Here is a 20,045-nt window from a genome sequence, read left to right on the forward strand (position 1 = left end):
TAGACTCTCGTAAATTCGGCTCTTTTAAGATCGGGCTACTTTTTAATTCGGGCAGCGGTTATATTTGAAAAAAGCTTGTTGTCATTTTTCAAGTTTGATTATGATTATCAAATGAATCAAATATGCTCAAATTTGGCATGGTTTCTCTTAATTTTGATGTGATTTTGCATTATTGAGGGATTTTCATGCAATTCAATAATCTTAATTTTAATCTTCATGCAATTCACGTTATATATGAGTGTGTAAACTCTCAATATCTATATGCACATGAATAAAAAATCGTTGCATTTCAAAAAGTTTGTCGCCCGAATTTCTGTCTAATTCGGCTGACATTTCGCTCCCATATGCCCGAATTTGAGAGAGTCTACTGTATATGACCAAATACAAAACTGTTTTATGATGTATATCGGGAAAGGCTTTCATAGTCCTTTAATGCAAAACAATGAAAAACAATGAACAATGAACAATGAAAAACCGAATTTAATCTTATAAGTTTATATCGTAATGTGGAGATTGATTTAGATTTATAGCGGGATGACTTTTGTGAGGTTAGGAACAATTGAAATATTATTCTAAATTTCTAAAAGCAATTTTTGTTTAAATTCTAGTAACTCAGTGAATAATTTCAGCTAAATTATTTCCACTTAATGCTTTCTGACTGATTCCACTTTCATAGACTGTTATCTAAATTATTTTATTTCTTGTATTATTTGAAAAAAAAACCTTAGGTTGTGTCCTCGCTCTTTTCTTTCTAGTCTTTTTAGCTCTTACAGTGCCCAATTTGTAATCCGGATGATTGGGAGACAATATGACAGATGTCCGTTTCATAATCCTGATGGATTTTTTGAATTTGTTCAACGTCTCGAAAATATAATAGAAGATTTTTGTTGTAGAATTAGTAATAAAAGTTTTAAAGAAGAATAAAAAGACATAATTAGTGAATTCTATGCTATTATATTTCATATATTAAACAAAAACTTCACAAGAAAATTCATTTTCATTTCTGAAGAGGCATGGATACACAACCTCAAAATTATTTTATGTGTAACCGTCGTCGGGAACTCGTCCGGATTACGCCGATCCGAATTAGAGAGCGGGCACTGTATTTCTTTTAAAGAAGCTGTAAAAACCACAAAAATAATTTGTATCTGTCGCTTTACCACCAAAACCGTCAAATGAGGTTAGATTGAACGTTAAACATTGCTCAGAATACGTTTTCGTGGCTCCGATTTTTTTGGCACAAATGGGACAAGTCAAATGCAATTCAATTAAATGCGTGGGATCGTTTTGGATTTGCCTTATACATTGACAAAATTCAAGTTAATATCAATCCAATACGACGATCTGAATGGATTCATAACCTCAACCATTTCTATTCTAACTTCATTGAATTTGACAATTCGACAATTTCGTCTATTTTATTTTATTTTATTTATTTTTTATTGTCAACTATGATTTTAAATGTGTCTATGGCATTAGGATCAGGCTAATTATTCAGGCTTACAGGCTAAATATTCTCGAGGATCAGCCTGAGTCTATTTGATAAGTAAGGATTAAGCCTAATAATTTCGAATAAATGTGAATTATGACACATTTTAAGGAAAAACTTTGATATGTTTGACACTGCCGATAATTAGGTGACCGTTAATGTGATCATGGCTTTATCCTTCCGACTTTGGACACCTGGTACAGCTAGTCCTGTAAATCTTCATTCATTAAGTATGAAAATAGCCCGCTATTGATTAAAAAAAAAATCACAATTGATGAGAAAATCACTTTGTCGTTTTGGGACACAAATTTCAAATTAACATTTTAGAGGGGAAATAGAGGAAAATTCCTGTAGAAAGGAATTGTGAGAGAAAGTGAATGAAATTCAATTTTCCAAGAAATTGAATTAAATTAAGAGAGAGAGTTTTTTTCATTCTCTTCTAAGGTTTTGTCTTTTGTGTAGGACGAAAGTAAAGAAAATGGTTGCAAGGGAATATTTTTGGGGCACAGGAAAGATGAGGGGATCACTTTCTAAAATTAACATAGAATCCAATATTTCCATCGAGCAGCATCATAAATACATTTGAATGGAGTGTTATGTGTTTGGAATGCAAGGAAAAAAAGGGGTTTAGTTTGAAGAGGTTTTTTGGTGTCTGTGGGGAGGATGGGTTTGTGGGTGGAATTTTGGCTAAAGTGGCAGAACCGATGGATTGCTGGCAAGTTGAGCCGACTTGAATACAGAAGTGGTCCTATTCGCAATAATAGCTGTAGCATAAATGATGATGTTTTTGCGTCCTGTGCAAACCAAGAAGGAAAACAATAACGAGGAGAATGGGATGTATCCTTCATAGTTTTGGTGATGCCCAGGAGGTGGAAATAACACATCTCAAGAAGTCAGTGTTGAAATATTTGCAAGAGACACATCACCATTGGAAGAGTGCCGGAGTGTCTTTGGGGATGCCACTCTGATGGAATTGCCACGGTGGCTTGAGAAAACAAACAACTCCCTGGCAAATCCCATTCTCAGCCCAAAAACACACACGCATCTCATTTCTCATGATATCTTCCACTCACATTCGCTCCCATACCTTCTATTTGGATTTTGGGGGAGGATCAATCCACTCAGAAATGCACTTTATGTCACAAGATGGCTTACCGCAAGCACGTCTGCCGCAAGCAATTTCCTCACTGTATCTCACAGCAATGCAACCGTGCTTCTTGCACCTCAAACAATCGCACTTAATGCCACTTTTCAGTTCAAATTCAACTGATTTGCCCCTTTTTTAGTTGAAACCCAATACACCATCTCATCGGGACTATATTGAGGGGCATATTATGCGTACGTGATACTTTTTCTCATCATCCCTATTTACATCTCACCCTCACCCTTCGTCTGGGAAAACCCTGATCACGGGGAGGTTTAGGAATTGGCTGATGTGAAAGGAGAGACTCAGTGCTCTTCCGCATGAGAAACTCTTACGACCGTATAATTTTCACTGTTCCAGGATTTCTCACCTAAAGGCTAAACTCTAGCTCTTTTTGTTTATTCGTCGGATCAAAATGGCTAAAATATTGCCGATGGCAGGAATGAAATTCTAGGCACATTTTAGCCGTAAAATGTTACTTTAGCAGCTATACCTTTCAATGAAAATATACAACCCCATCCAGAAGTCACTGAGACTCAATAATAGACAGTAAATTTCCTTCCTGGAAAATCCCTATGCTGGAATTTTATTTCCATTCGCACTCGACAATATGTGCGGCTATAATTTGAAGAGCCGGTAATTGGAAAATGGGATACTTGAAAATAAATTTCTTTACAGAATGAAAACAAATTTCTTGAAAGAGAGAAAAACATGCTTGGCTTCTTTCAAAATCAACTGACTAATTCTCTAAAGTTGTTTTACATTAATACTCTACAAGATCACAACATATTAATTTCAGATGGAAAATGTTACTTCTAACACAGAAAATACAGAAGTACAGTAAGTGTGCATTGCAAAATTGACGATCTGTAGGATAAAGTGGTACAATTTGGACCATGGTACAAGTTGGACAGGGCTTTTCTTCTTGATAAATTTGGTACTTCATTTTTATTTGTATATTTTTAATGCTTTAGTTTTATAATTTGGTTCCTTGTGCTTAAAAAAAATTCTACTGTATTTATCAAGAAAAAATCCCTGTCCAACTTGTACTGGCGAATTGTCCAACTTGTAGCACTATGTCCAACTTGTATCACTTTACCCTACTTTATTTAAATAATCTTAACATTCCAAAAAAATCAATATGGAATCGGTAATGAACCGATTGAATTTTTATCGAAAATTAAGTTCTATTGTTTTGGTGGTTTTGAGGTAATTTGTGAAGCGATTTCTCCACCAATTATTGTACCATAAAACTTTATTAAAAAAAAACGACCTATGATGAAAAAGCTTGGGTCGTTTCACTTCGGAATATGCATGCACATCAATGTTAAGTCAACGATAGCCGCGTGGTACGAAAAAAATTGGAGAGATTAACTAAATTATTATTATTGTCATTTGAACTGTTTATAATTTTATACATAACTTCAGAAAAAAGTGAGCTGATAAATAACTACTTTTTATTTTAAAAAAAATAGCACTTCTACACAATTTTCTGTAAAATTTTTAGGTTATCTAAGAATTAGTTTAAATCGGTTGATAACCTAACTTAAATAAATGGTCACTTATATGCAGGACACCCCTATAACTTATGTCGAGAGACGGCTTAACTTAATTATAATAATCAAAATAATGATTAGGCTACATTTCCATCAGGTTCCCATTAAGCCGTTATTGAGCTTAAACTGGAATGCGGGCTTTAGACCTGAGGCTTAGCTGCATGGTTCAACTTCCCTAATATATTTTTAGTCAAGGATTTTTGGAAAATAAAGGTTGAAAAATTAATATCATGCGCAAATAACCTTTAAATTTTCAAAAAACCAATAAAACTAATTGGTATTTTTAATTTTTAGACCTTCGGAATTAGGCTAAAGCAGAGGTTTGAAGCCGGTATAAGTCTGACTAGGGCATTACTTTTAGAAACAAGGCCTTCTGCACAACACCTCGCCATTCCATACGATCTAGTGCCAGTATCTACCAGCGTTGTAGCACACTCGGTTGTTAAAGAGATAGTTCACTAGGCTCTTCTACCTTATTTGGGGACGCTCTCCTTCTTCTCGTCCCCTTCATTTCGTTTATATACTGTCCTAACCATTCTTTCTTCTGGCATACGGTATAATAAATATTACAGCAAATGCGATCGAACCATCTCAGTTTTGCTAAACGGTTAACAACTTCTAAGTCGAGATTGAAGTTGTTGACCGTTAAACAGAAAAAGTGTCGAAATGGAAAATCTCGAACGATTACTGGCTTTTCCCATGATTTTTACTACTAAATTAATTTCTTAATCGAAATGATCAGTTCCCAATTCCCAACAGATTTTCGAGTGTTCCGCAGATCTGAGGCACATTGCTATCTTTTAGTTGCAATTTGCAAAACTGTAGACATTTTTCATTTTCCAGCTAATACTGAACTCAAGTTTCCGATCTCTTAACTTGAAAGAGCTAGGGATTCTAGCCCATTTCTTTCGCTCAGAGCTTCTAAACTTAAACGCCTCGGAGATTCACGTCCAATTTAAGTTCGCAGGATCTTATATATTCTTCAATTTAGGGTCAAAATTTTTCTGTGAGCACAAAGCAATTGTGAATCTAAATTAAATTATGGTCAGATCCAGATTCCTTTTGAAATATGCGAAAAAATAGTATTTAAATGTAATTCCACTTTCCCCTATATTTGATCGATTGCAAATGTGATAATTTTACCTTACCAAGTACAAAAGCTTTCTGAGCATTAAATTTGTGAAATTCAGAGTGTTATAAATTTCAAATTCTGATAAAAATCAGGTTTATCATCAGGTTTATATTGTAACCTGCAAAATTACACAGAAATATGAATATTTGTTGGCTTTCATATTTCAGTTTTTACTGAACTAATTAAACTAATTAAATGTTAAAACGAAATTAATTTTCGTGGAAATATTTCAGTTATAATTTGGACGTAAACAGAAATCTTTTTTTATTAATTATGTCCTAAATTTTTGAGGTTAGACTCTACAAGTTAGGGCTTAAGATTTTCTTTTTTCTTAAGTTTTTATCTTAAAATTACCTCTTCAAAAACCTTAAAATATCTTAAAATACCTAGAGTTGGTAAATTTCAAGAAATTTAATGAATTTCCGCCTAAAGTAGGTGGCGACTGCTGTGAAATTTCTGAAATCTCACCATCTCTACTCAGGACAACGAAAGCCTGGGATGTGTAAAAGAAACCCGTAATTTTATGTAAGGTATAGGTTGAAATGTCGAACGAAATTTTGATAAGCCAAATGGTTAGGTTGTGTCAAGCTTGAAAACAATTAAACGTATTCCACTTTAATCTCCATTTGTAACAATTCGAAATATTTTTTTTTAATACTTATAAGCCAGAAATAAATTTATAAATATATTCCATCTTAACCTAACCCAACCTAGCTTAAATACAGTATCTCTTTACGAAAAATTTACTTAGTTAAGTTTGTTTATGTGGAATTAAACAGAATGAAAGCTTTCTCAAAATACCAAATTAATTTTTAAAATTGCATTTAGAGTTTAAATGTAGTTCTTAGTCAGAATTTTAGGTTAGATTCTCAGTTTCACCATCACAACAATTTTTATTTATTTTTTAATCAATTTAACAACTTACCTACTGACTTTTTTAAAATCCACGAATGCAATAAAAAATCGTAATAAAATTAGTTAGGTCACATTTAAGTAATAAGGGTTTCAGACTAAAGGTATAGCCTATTTCCTGAAGGTCTCAAAATCCTAAATAACAAGGGTAAGTGTACCAAATTTCGGCCAGATTGCAATTCCGGCCACTTTTTTAGTCTTCGAATTTCCATGATATTTAGTTTTTGCATACAATAGAGATTATACAATGCAAAAAATAGCAAAAATTGTCGCTTGGATAAACGAGATGACGTGAAAAAGATATTGGAAGAATTCCCGAAGGGCAAGGAACTATGAGAATGAATGTGTCCGAAATAGGCCACCAATTCTATATCTACATTTTTATTCATTTTAAAAAGTATTAGAAATTATTCTAGAGAAAATAAAGGCGATGAACTGTGTACAAGTTTCCAAGCAACACTCCTTAAACAGTAATAAAAAAAAATGAATTCGTATTAAAAATATAACATTTCAAACTTGAGACATTAGCGCTTGCATGCAATTATGCCGAAATTTGGCACACTTACCCAAACACTTTAAATTGATTTTCAAAATTGGAAGAATAAAAGGCTTCAAATTTGAAGCTTCTGCCCTAGTCTAGACACATTTCCGATTTAACTCTTTAAGGACGATTGGAACACCGGTGTCCCATAAAGAAAATACTTTTTCCTGACTACCTAAAGTTATTTTTTCTTAAGTTTGTACCTAATTGCAAAGTAAAAGGTTGAATGAATCTAGGATAATTTCTCAAAATCTCCAGGTATTTGCTATATAGTATCGAAAAATTATTTTAATTATTTTTTATACTTACATTTTGTTTTAACAAAACCATTTTGGATAAAGAAACTACAATACTCATACATAATATTTTTCATTAGTTTGAAAATTATTATTCATTGGTATAGTCAGAAAAATTACTTAACTCTCTAACGGGTAAGACCGCCTCCAGGCTGTCTTCACAAAAATCACATTTACAGCGACAATAAAGGTTTTATTTATTTAAAAGTGCTATAGTGTCCTCGGTAAGTCTTATAAACATCTCTTGAAAGTTTGGACTCATTTTGACTCTTCGTTTTGTTACTATCCCCAGTTTTGTGTGACAGGTCAGAGAAAAAGCAACAGAAAATATTTGTGCAAAAAAACTCATTTCCAATTTCCATAAAAATACCGATTTAAAGTTATCTGACTAAAATAAATTTATTTTTCACTGAAAGATGTGTCATTCTACTTTGTATATTTTATTTAAAAAATTTTAAAAAAAACTAAAAATGTGAATTTTAGAAGCGAAAAGAGTTTCAAAAAATTTTTATATTTTCTCACCTAGCGCGTAAACTAAAAAAGATAATGAAGAATGGATGGTTTTTTCGACTTTATTGGATTATAATTATCCTAGAAAATATTGTTTTAGAACTTTTCTTCGCATATTAAAGAAAACACCGTTAGAGGGTTAAACTTTTAGGCTATTTTTGTCCCTATCGGTCTTAGAGTTAAAAAATGCATCGAATCAGACTCTTTTGGATTTTCCAAAATCAGATATAAAACGTTTCATTGATTTTGTTTATCGCTTAATTTTTCATTGTTGATTTTCGGTCCGTGAAAAGTGTCTCGTCGTTAAAGGGTTAAGTCGAGATACGACTTAACATTGTTATAATCAAAATAATGATTTGATTAAGTTCCAATCAGTTTCCTGCTAACTAAGCTGTTAATTAGCTTAAGTCATGAGTGTGTCTAGTCTAGGGCAAAGCCTCAAATCCGAAGCCTATCAAAAGGTTGTTCTACGAAATTCCACTCCTCTGTAAAATAAAACAATGCAAGAAAAACCTGAAATATTCCTTCAAAAGCATTTACAAAATCGGATGTATCCGATTGACAAACCTTTAAATCCATGAGAACCTTCTGTAAAAAAAATCCACCCAAATGGATTTCTTTTTCAACTCTCTCTCTCTCTCTCTCTATCTCTCTTCTGGCTCGAAGATTGGCAAATAAAATAGGGCACACACCTTGACGGAAAATCCTTTTATCGGGAAGTCGAAAGCTAGTAAAAAAAAAATAAGCGCGGGAATGAGAGAGATGGGATGTTTTGGTGAAGAAGTCCAAGAGAAAGAAAAAGGGGTTGAAGAAATTCCTGCAAGACGGAAGAATGTGCTGGAAGTTGAGGGTAGAATTTTGTGAGAAGAAAAAGGATGTTGATTCTGATTGTAGATGGGTTGGGGTATTGTTTGTCTTTCTAGGTGAGTGGAGCCCAGGCTCAGCCGTGTGGAATGATTGCAACGGCTGCTGGAGGAAGTGCTGGTGTGGCAGCTGCGGTTGTCACAGTGATTGGGCGTCCATTGCCGACAATCAGTGAGACGACGACGGCTTTTACAAATGTTTCGTCAACCAATACGAGTCCGGAAAAGACGTGCAACAATGGCGTGGAGAAGGAGAAAAATCAGGTGGAGCCTGAATCGACAACGGTGGATTTGTCTGTGGCTTATCCAACAACATCAGCAGCTACATCGGTCAGGACAACAATAACACGGCGAAAGCATCACAATTCCACAGACTCGAAGAGGGAACGAAAGGCTGCTAAAACACTGGCCATCATCACAGGCGCCTTTGTCTGTTGCTGGCTTCCGTTTTTCATCCTTGCCGTCCTCATTCCAGTCTGTGCCTCCTGTGACATTTCACCCATCGTCATGAGCATCTTCCTGTGGCTGGGATACTTCAATTCAACCCTCAATCCCATCATCTATACCATCTTCTCTCCAGAATTCCGACAGGCCTTCAAGAGACTCCTGTGCAGGCGCAAGAGTCATCGGTTGAGGACTCGACACATGGGACTGAGACGGTAAATAGCTAATCTTCATTGTGCTTCCCCTTTTTTTCTTACTTTTATTATCCACAAAAAACCATTGACACCCACAAATCCCCGTGGTTAATTGATGAGTGGGCAGATAGACAATTCACCAATCTTCAACGAATTTAATCGAATCCCTTCTGTTTTTGCCATAATCAAATCCTATTTCTTCAATGTGGTTTTCTCCTCAAAGAAACCAACTGATATGATAAAAGAAACAGTCTGTAGCTGAAGAAATTGACACGCATTTTCAGCATCTTTCCCAACGCACCATCATCCTTCTTTTCTTCAACAACAACTCACAGTTCAGGGGCATAATATTGCAAAGGTATCTTAATAAAAAAAAATATTTTTTCTTTGTGAAGCATTACACCCGAAAAGCTTTAATAGAGCTTTTGAGATGCTTCGGTATTTAGAGGAGATTTAATCTTGACATTCCATTTTGTAAATTTCTGAAAATGACCTCAGGACGTTTTGTTGGTGTTGCCATGCGATTAGACCACTTTATGTTGCAAAATGTCTTTCATAAACACATTTGCCACAAGCAATTTCCACACTGCAAATGCCTTCAATGTGACTGTGCTTTGGACAACTCAAACAGTTGAACCTATTGGTCAAAGCATACCTATCAAGTGATTAAATTGAATGATTTTGATGGTTTGGCAGATGTAATTTAATTTTACTCGATTAATCTATAAAGGCTTGATATTTAACTTGGAAAAGCATCATCAAGAGAAAGTAATAAAAGTTAAATTATTGCATTTCTATCTGCTACAAAGAACATTTGCAAAGTTAAATTGGTTTGATTGGTCCTTTAGTTTTGATAATCTTATCTAAAAGGAAATATTTATTACGATGTTTGTTACAAGTTTGGAAAAAAAAGTCCCTTCTATGTGATTTTTACACTGTCATACGATTTTACAAAACTTTAAAAACTTTTATCAAAAATGTAATAAATTACAATGAAAAAGACCATCTTTATTAATCGCTTTGTGGCATCTACACTGAGAGAAATCCGAAAAGGTTAAAATAACATTCCGGAAATGTTTATTTTACCCTGCAGTACTGATCCGAAATCGGTGTAAATAATATGCTTTTTAGGTGAATTAAGAGTTAAAATTACCCTTTTTCATGTTAATTTTACCTTTAAAAAGGTGTAAAATTAACATTAAAAAATGTTGATATATTTTTACACCTAAAAAGTGTTAAAGTTATCAGGAAAAAAGTTAATCGCACCCCCTTTTTTCTCAGTGTAATATGCACGTGATACATCATTAAATTTTGTCATTGAAATTGTTTAGTAAATGAATTCAATTCACATATAATTGAGCATTACACAATAAATTAAAATTGAAAATTTGCAAAATCAACCACAAATTTAAGTAAATAACCATAGTCATCACATAAATTAAATTGCTGGTTCCGATTTAGAGCGGACGCATCATAAGATAATTGAAAAATCCAGTATAAATGTTTTTAATTAGCTCATTAATTGTCATTTGAAATTAAATGAGATTATAATGTCTCTCGCAGTCGCACTTGCGGCAAGCAATTTCCACACTGCACATACCTTTAGTATGACCATGCTTTTGGCAGCTCTAACAATTTCAACATTGAAAAAAAAAATAAAACTAAATTTTCTTTTTATAATTATTAAATATATTGTCAAAATTCTTATTGGTTCTTTCTAATTTTTATAAAACAAATTTAAAAAAAAAAACCAAGCCTTGTTCTCTTATTTTTCCAAGAGATTATATTGAAAAGTGAGGTTATGTCAGAACGAAATATTAGAAATTTCCACGGCGATTGCAACACCAGAGCCTTAATGGAGGTAGGGCTACATAGATAATGCTATTTTTCGCGTTTTTCTAAAAGAAGCTGGGCCTTATCATAACTTAAATTAGTTCAACCATTATTTTGTAGGGCTAAATTGCATTACGTTAACTCAGCTTATGTGAGACATACAGTGCCCGCTTCGTAATCCGGATGGATTTTTTGAATTTGTTCAACGTCTCGAAAATAAAATAGAAGTTTTTTTGTAGAATTAGAATGAAAGTTTTAAAGAAGAATAAAAATACCTAATTAGAGAATTCTATGCTATTATACTTCATTTATTAAACAAAAACTTCACAAGATAATTCATTTTCATTGGTGAACAGACATGCATACATAACCTCAAACTTATTTCATATGTAACCGTTGAGAACTCGTCCGGATTACGCCGATCCGGATTAGACAGCGGATACTGTATGTGAAAAATTTTGTTTTCATTGTAGCCCCAATCTCAATATGACCCTACCTCTCTCTACATTTACTTTATAAATAATTACATTTTTTTCTTTTACCTGTGAAATCTCGATATGTCTCAAGATTGCAACATAACCTCTAATTTGTTAAGTTAATTTTAGGTAAAACTATATTTTGCAGTATATTTTGCTGAATTTGACTCAGTCACCTTGTTCTAGGTCTGCCTCGAGGTCTACGTCTCTTTACAATGGCTTTCATAGCTTTTTTGAGGAATTATTCTTCATTCATTCGCTGATTCATCTCGGCAGCTTGTACTCGCGATCTTACTTTTTCGGTCATTACCCAAATCTCATGACCATAGGTGAGAATAGGAATGAATATAGCTTTGTAAACTGACAATTCAGCTGAATAACTAAACTTCACCTCCCTTTTCGCTTCTGCCAAGCTTCCTGCAGAAGCTTAACTGATACGCTATAATAGTTCAGTGTCCATTCTACCATCCCTCGTGATTGAAAAAAAAAGGATAACACAAAGAATAATTAAAAAATACTAACAATACTAAAAATACTTTCCAAGGCATCTTTACCGAAGCAAAATGTCTTTATTGCATTTTAAAGGGTCTTTTGTTGAATCTTATAAGCGTTCCCAAAAACGCAAAATCATTCAATTTGGAATTGAAAACTTAAAAATAGCTTTTGTTTTGAAGAACTTTGGAAAAGCTTTAAATCTACTTTTCTCAGGGAAAGCTTCAATGTTGACTTAGAAGATATCTTAAGGGAATCTATCAAGTTTTCCGCTTCAGTCTCTTTAGTTCAGGCTTACTAAAATCTAAAGTTGCTCAAATTGGGATAGAAGTGAATTTTGCAGAGAGATGCAAGAACTTTCGTTCTAGAGCTTTCAATGGGTCAAGTGGTAGACCACCTGCTCTATGATGCAAGTGTCCCGGGTTCGAATCCCTTTAGGTCACCAGAGTAGGAATTCTATAACTCTGTGAACGCCTTCACTAATGAACGATTCACTTGTGAAAGGATCTGCTAGAAAACTAGAAAACGACTGCTAGAAAAGTTATTCTGTAACTTTGTGTGAAGCGAGGGGGAAGTGTTTTGAAATTTTCAGTAAATTTCATATTTTCATTAATATTTCAACTAAATAAGTATGACAAACACTAGAATTGAGTGTTATAAAGGATGTAGTGTTGGTTTTAAGGCTGAATATGGAAAGATTTTTTTTTGGAATATTGGAAAGATATGGAAAGAGTATGGAAAGAATAAATTAAGTGAATTAAATTAAATTTTTCAGTAGCTTTACCGAATGATAACATCAACTTCATCGAAAAATTGACAAGTGAAACACATAACCTCAAACGTGAAGCTATCGCAAGTTACAGAATCTCTTTTGCTATCACTTCAACGAAGCGTTCACCAATTTTGACAGATGATCACATCACAGAGTTATACCGTCTTCAGACTAGAGGTTTAGCCTAGTTTCCGAAGGTTTCAAAATCTAAAATAGCAATCAATTTAATTTGTTCTATTGATTCAAATAGATTAATTCCCCTTAATAGTCCATTTCTAAGTCAAAATTTTCTAAAAATTTTCGGCTGATAAGTTTCTAGAGAAGTTAAGCAGTAAGGCTAAGCCTTAGGTCTGAAGCCCGTATTACAGAATTTCCCCCCAGGATTTTTTTTGGCAATGAACCTGTTCGAATGGAGTTCGGTGAGCCTCATCCACTTGACTCCATGGGGTATGGGGACTGATAACTCCATCCCTGTGTAATGATGAATTACAATGGATGTCCCGAACTCCCCTTATGGGAAGACCTAAGTTCCTCTATGGAACGTTATGCCCCCATTTTAAGAACTTTCGCCACTTTTACAATTATATTGTGATTTAACTTTTTGGTTAAGTTCAACATAACCTCACATTTCAAAATAACCTTTTATCCATGAAGCCACTTAAGATGTTAACTTTTTAGACAGCGCAGAGTCATTTGCTGCAAGAAAATGTTAGTAATGATGGAGATTGTTCAAACTTTGCTTCCATTTGATAAACTTTTATTAAATATTGTTACAAAAGTTTTTCTTTCAAGAGCAAAATAGTGTCCATGAACTGTTGCGATTACGCGAAAACTCTCTGCAAAAGTCAATGAATTTGTAGAAAGAGTAATCAATAGAAAATTGGCAAGAATATTAATGGATCGTGCAATCCTGGGTAAAAATACAAACAATTGCGGGGGATGTTAGAAGAAAAGAAGGAGCAATATGGTGAAATTAGGGAAAATAATGTGTGAATAGGAGGATATGAGAAAAAAAGGAGTTAATTAATTGATTTGTACATACAAACACAGCCAAATAATCTTCTCAATAGGAAATTATTCAAGTAATTGATATACTGGATGGTATTAATAGAAGTCAGAATAAAATAGAAGCATATGTTGAAATTTATTTACATGCCTCAGGGGGGCGCGGCGGGAACGATACATAGGACTACATGTACAAAAAAAAAATTACAACAGAGTTTTAGCTTGAAATAAACACTCATGAGTTATTGAGAAAGTCATCCATCAAAAGATATTGGCACGAAGACATACGCATAAACAAGGAAAAAAAAGATCCAGAAAAGCTCAAAATATACCGAAAAAAATGAGAAGATATGAGAAATGAAAAAAGGAGATTTATTTAATATTTTAGGCAAAAAAAGAAGATATATATAATAAATAATACCGGGGATGCGTGAGAGAGTCGACTTTTGAAAACCAATCTTCCAATGAAAGTATAGAACATTTATTATAAATTTTCATCTGTTTCTTATTATGTTTGATGAAAGGTATAAAAAAAAGGAGAAAAAGAGAAGAAAATTTATTTATAGAATGAATTTAAATGAGACAGTGCGAAGAGAAATTTATTGTTAGAAAATTAAAATGTTGAATTTGCATTTTGCGAAGAAGAGACGATGTGTTTACTAGACAAGGTGAAAATGACGTAAATTAGTGAAAAATTAAGATGCGGGTGTTTTCCCATGAGAATTTTCCATCTCTTCAACATAGATTTTCTCTTAGGCCTTTCTCTTTCTCTCTTTCTCCTTGGTCTCTTTTTTCTTAGTTAAGTATCTCGTCTGGGGTAGATAATGACGCAAAGGTACTTGGAAGGATAAGCAAACGAAAAGAGATTTTTATGTTAACCTAAATTCCTCTACTGTCTCCTTTTGGCGCGACGGCATTTCTCTGCATAAGAAGAAAAGTGAGAGTATTTATCCTTTGAAGAGATTATCTTCAATTTTCATTTTTACCCCCATTTTCGCTATATTTGCTATATTTTCTTATTCTTTTTTTAGGGAGAAAAACTAAGACAAAGAGGAGGGCTGTCAGGCTTCGCACACGGTGTGGCTTCGAACACTTTATATTTTTCCCATGCTCCTCTAATGAATCTGATCTATTTCAAGAAAATATATTGCCATTAGGTTAGATTCATTAAAAAAAATACATCAAGAATATGAAGTGTTCAAAGCTACAATATCTGTGTACGAAGCTTGAAAACCTTCCCCTACTCGAAGAGAAAGAGAGAGAAAAAGTCCTTTTTTTGTCTTCAGACAAACAAAAAATTATGTGAAGTACAATCATTAATATTTATATGATACGGAAAAAGAAATATATATAAATATAGGACAAATTTTATCCTTAAGAAGAAAAAGCATAGGGACAAAAAAAGGGGGAGGAAAATTCACGAGAGGAATCGCAGGATAGATTTATGAAAAGAAGAATAAATGGGTGAAAAGAGGATCAAGTTTAATGGAATGAAGAGTTGGGGAGAAACTTTTTTTGTTGTTGTGCGTGAGTTTTTTTTTCTACAAAAAAACAGAAATTCCGAGACCTTTCACCAACAAAAAATACATATTTTCCGGATTATATACTCCTAGCAATTTTCTCAAATGCTTTGCACTCATTTCTGATGTAGACATAAAAAAAACTGTGAATAAATGTTCTCAACAAGGGAGTAAAGTGATGAGTAGTAGAGTGATGTGCTAGGAAATGTCATTTTTTACACTGGAATACTTTGAGTGGCTGAAAGGAATAAAAGGATTTTTCAATTTGAATATTTTCCAAGGAAAATTATTGAATGCTCTACAAATGAAACTCTCTACATTTGCGAAAGAATGAGTGGAGATACTTGGAAAGTTTTTACGTTACGTAACACATAGTCAAAAGGCTATGTTTTTATACGACGTTTTGTTAGATGCAACGTAACCTATTTTTTTTTAATTCAAAGCTCTGGAATTGGTTATAGGCTCTTTTGCTTCACAATTTTAATCACAAATTTATTACTCTTCAAGAATTTATAAAGTGGTTCTAATTCTCACAATTCGAAAGGTAAAATAAGCTTTTATATACTATATTTTATAACATAACCTCAATTTTATGATCTACCATTTCTAACCTTTTTCTCAAGGATTTTGAGGATATGAACTTTGAAATTTCGATAATGCCATAAATACAATTTTTTTTGGCAAAAATCACACGATCTGGCGCTTTTTGTATAAGATTTTGAACGATCTGTGACCTTAGTGGTATACTCTTTCATTGAAGAATTTAAAAAGACAATGAAAAAAAGGAAAAGCGAAATTCTCTGATCAAATACTAACCTAATTTGATGAACTTTGAGCAAATAATAGCGCGATGTGGCGCTTTTTGAGCAAAAATCAGCACGATATGGAAATCTTTCACCAAAAATTCGTACAATTTGGCAACCTTGGACAAAAATTCGCGCAAACTGGCATTCTCTGAGCAAAAATTTGCTCAATCTGGTAATATTTGATCAAAAATTTCCTCGATCCGGTGATTTTTGAGCAAGAATTTACTCTATATGAGGAATTTTTAGCAACATTTTGCTTAATCTGGCGATTTTATAGCAACAATTTGCTCAATGTGGCAATTTGAGTAAAAATTTACTCAAACTGGCGAGTTTTGAAGAAGAATCTAAGCGATCTGACAATCTTTATTTTATAAAAATCTCGCGATTTGTCAGTCTTTGAGCAAGTATTTGCTCGATCTAGCATTTTTTGGGTAAGCATTTTCTCAGTATACCAATTTTTGATCAAGCATTTGCTCAAGCTGCCTAATTTTGAGCAAAAATTTGCTCGATCTGGCAACTGGTTAAATAAAATCGTACTTATCTCTCAATCCTTGACAGATAAGTACGACAGAATTTACTCCATCTGGTAATTTTTGAGCAAGAATTCGTTCGATTTGGAAATCTTTAACCAAAAATTGGCGTGATTTGTAAATCTTTAAGCAAGTATTTGGAAGATCTGACGATCTTTGAGCAAAAATTCCAGCGATATATGTAACATACTTTATTTAAAAGGAAATTTTTGTACAGAATATCCTAGGCAGTTTTCTCGCGATCTGGCAATCTTTCAGCAAGAATTTGCACAATCTTGCAATATTTGAGCAAGAATTAATTCGATCTGGCAACATTTGAGCAAAAATTTGCTCGATCTGGCAGCGTTTAACCAAAAATTCGCGATATCTGGCAATATTTTAGCAAGAATATGCCCAATCTTACAATATTTGAGCAAGAATTCGGAGAATCTACCAATCTTTCAGCAAGAATTTGTACAATCTCTCGATTTTTGAGCAAGAATTCCCTCAATCTGGCAATCTTTGAGCAAGTATTTGCTCAATCTGGCAATCTTTAACCAAAAATTTGCAAGATCTGGTGATTTTTAGCTAGAATTCACACAATGTGTGTAATAAGCTTTGTTAAAATAAATCGCAGGGTCTGGTAATCTGTACAGAATTACGCGGATCGTGTAATCAAATTGATGCAAAATTTCTCGCGATCGGACAATCTTTCAGCAAAATGTCCATAAACTAGTAAAATTTTGCTCGATCTGGTGAGATTTGAGCAAGAATTTGCTCAGTCTAGCGATTTTTTTTGCAAGAATTTACGCGATATGGCAATCTTTGAGCAGAAATTTGTTTGATCTGGTAAACTTTGAGCAAGAATTCGCCCAATCTGGTGTTTTTTTGAGAAAGAATTCGTGCAATTTTGGCGATTTTTAATCAAAATTTCGCGCGATCTTGCTATCTTTGAGCACGAAATTACACAATCTGGCGACTTTTGAGCAAAAATTTAAAATTTTTCTTGCCAATTTTGATATTCTCATTCTTTCTATAATTTATTTCAAACTATAAGAATTTCATTTTCATGCTTTTTGCTTAGCATTTCAGTTTATTATACAAATTTAGAAGAAAAAAAATATTTCTAAACTTGTGCCAAGTGGAAAAAATCCAACTCTTTCTTAAAAAAAAGTTTAGAATAATTTTCGTGTATTATTTGGCCAGATTTCGTACAAAAAACTCAAGAAAGCATTGCTGTTAGATGAAGGAAAAAGCTGCCAGTCTGAGTGAATTCTCGGAAATTTATTTTATTCATGTCGCTATGAAAATATTTTTTCCGTAAAAATGAAGCCATTCCGTAGCCTCTCTCGAGATGAAAATTGTGAAGTGAAAATTGTACTGATAGTGCAGAAAGGTTTCCATTTAATTTTTTGCTAATTATATTGCAGAACAAACGTCAAACTTAAACTTAAAATACCAGAAAGATATTTGAGTTTAATTAAAGAAAATGTGTGCTTTTTGCCAATAAAGTAACGAAAAAGATGCTTGAATTTTGTTTGACCATGTCTAGGGCTATTTTTCAGTAATTTTAATATTTTTAACAAAGTAAAATCGCCTTGATTTTCAGAAATTTTTACTTCGTAGTTATGTTTTTAGTTTGAAATTTATGAAAGAAACAAACAATTTTTCTGAGTTATTTTTAATTTAGAAAACGTTTTGATTCACATTTGTAACAGCTCTGTAATATTTAGTCAATTAAATTTACCCTCCAGTTATAAAACGTTTTTGTCCCAACTCCAAAATGAGTGTGAAATTAGAATAATTTTATGTCTGGCTCTATGGCTTGCAAAAGCTCTAGCGTTACAGCATTTAATTAGGAAAGTGTGAGAAAAGTTTACTAATTATCCTCAAAAATTCAAATTATTTTACCATGATGATTTTCTTTAGTGAAATCTGCAGTCTAATGAGAAATTGAAGAAATGCATTTGCCTTTTGAGAAATGTTCTTTGAGGATTGTCGGAAAATTAAATGGAAAATATTAATGAGAGTTTATGATAATATTCTTTTTTCTTGGATTCGACTGTGTCTCCGTCTATAATTCTTCGACTTTTATGTATTGTATTTGAATAAAAAATAATCTTCGTCCCCACTGTCTCTCTAATTCTTAATGGATAAGGGAAGTGCTCATAATTTCGGACAGAGTGCATATAAGCAGCAATGTTCTAAGTTTGAAGTGTAATATTTTCAAAACAAATTGAAGTTTTTATTACTTTCTTTTTGGAAGTGTTGTTTGGGATCTTGACAAGCAGTTCATCATCCTTGTTTTTTTTGTAAAATTAACTTTACTACTCTTAAAAAGGTATAATTATGTAGAGATGAATTTGATTGCAATTTCGGACACCTTGTTTGTAATTTTGGACAACAGATTTGCCTCAATACGATGCCCATTGTTGTCCATTTCAAGAACCAAAATTACCAAGTTCTCTTTTTGTTTTTAAGAAGGAGCTGTAGAATGTTCCAAGGAGCTCGGAAACTTTTCATTAATTCATTAAAGAGAGTTGACTTCGGCACTCCAAGTACGCGCGGATTCACGTAATCTCTTGCCTTTCCGGAACTCTTTTAAGGCTTTTTACACTACATCTCGTTCGTTGAGATGATGATTCTTTGTTTTTGCAGGGATTTTTACACCCTAACAACCACAGAAACTAAAAATTTGGAAATTTTCGAGGAAAAAGACACATGTCCAAAATACCAAGCATCATCTCAGTAGTGGGGTAAATTTGTCACAAAAGATACAAGATACAAGATAATCGAGAAAAATAAATCAATCAAGAAATCAATTACGATTCCTTTACCAATTAGAAAGAATTGATAAGAAAAATCCAGATCTTTTTAAAAAAATTCAAATTTAACCAAATCGGTTAAAATATGGCAAGTTGAAAAAAAGAACATTATGTGTATAACTGCTCTCTCTTTGAGTTCGAGCAGTAAAAAAGTTCATTGAAATCGATTAAGAAATATTAGAGGTTAAGGGTCGGGGTACATTGAGGTGGAGCTGAGACGGATGTGTGCCACCGTTAGAAAGGTTTCAATCTCAGATACAATTTACTCAAATTTAAACTAAAAGCATCGTCTAGTTTTCGAAATTTTCAACATCGAATTTTCGAATTCAACGTCGAATCTCAGCTAAATATCGAAGAAAATTTATTAGTACTTCACCACAGCTATTAAAGACTGATGTAAACAAAATTTCTGTCATATTTCTTGTAAGATAAGAAACTGCGCACAAATAAGTTTAAGACTTAACCTACCGTACGTTTTTGGTCGTTTTTCGGTAAAATGACAAACCGCGGTATGGTAGGATACTCAACAAATTTGTTTCGGAAAAGAGCAAAAAATTAAAATTTAAATACTGAAAAATATATTACATGCATATTTTAAGAAATTTATAAAGTTTGATAGCGACATTGTACCGTTTAAGTATGTGTTAATTTGAAACCGTTCAATTTAACCGGGTTTTGGTAGGTTTAGTGTTAAACAAAGGAATTTTAATTTAAATCATATTCAAA

At 33.1% G+C, this 20,045-nt stretch overlaps 1 protein-coding gene across 6 annotated transcripts in view; it reads left to right on the forward strand.

The window, feature by feature from the left end:
- The window catches only part of LOC129809663 (5-hydroxytryptamine receptor-like), a 161,613-nt gene that overhangs the window by 108,464 nt on the left and 33,104 nt on the right, over nucleotides 1-20,045 (forward strand). For 4 of the 6 annotated variants that reach the window (XM_055859684.1, XM_055859680.1, XM_055859683.1 and 1 more), the window contains 2 exons: nucleotides 8,504-9,102; nucleotides 13,816-15,963. In XM_055859684.1, coding sequence (XP_055715659.1) covers nucleotides 8,504-9,102; nucleotides 13,816-13,885 — 669 coding nt within the window. In that variant the 3' untranslated portion in view covers nucleotides 13,886-15,963. Of the gene's footprint in view, nucleotides 1-8,503; nucleotides 10,743-13,815; nucleotides 15,964-20,045 lie in introns of those variants that run through there. The other 2 variants (XM_055859681.1, XM_055859685.1) reach the window with 2 other exon arrangements.

This window comes from Phlebotomus papatasi, chromosome 1 (assembly GCF_024763615.1).
Source record: "Phlebotomus papatasi isolate M1 chromosome 1, Ppap_2.1, whole genome shotgun sequence".
Taxonomy (NCBI): domain Eukaryota; kingdom Metazoa; phylum Arthropoda; class Insecta; order Diptera; family Psychodidae; genus Phlebotomus; species Phlebotomus papatasi.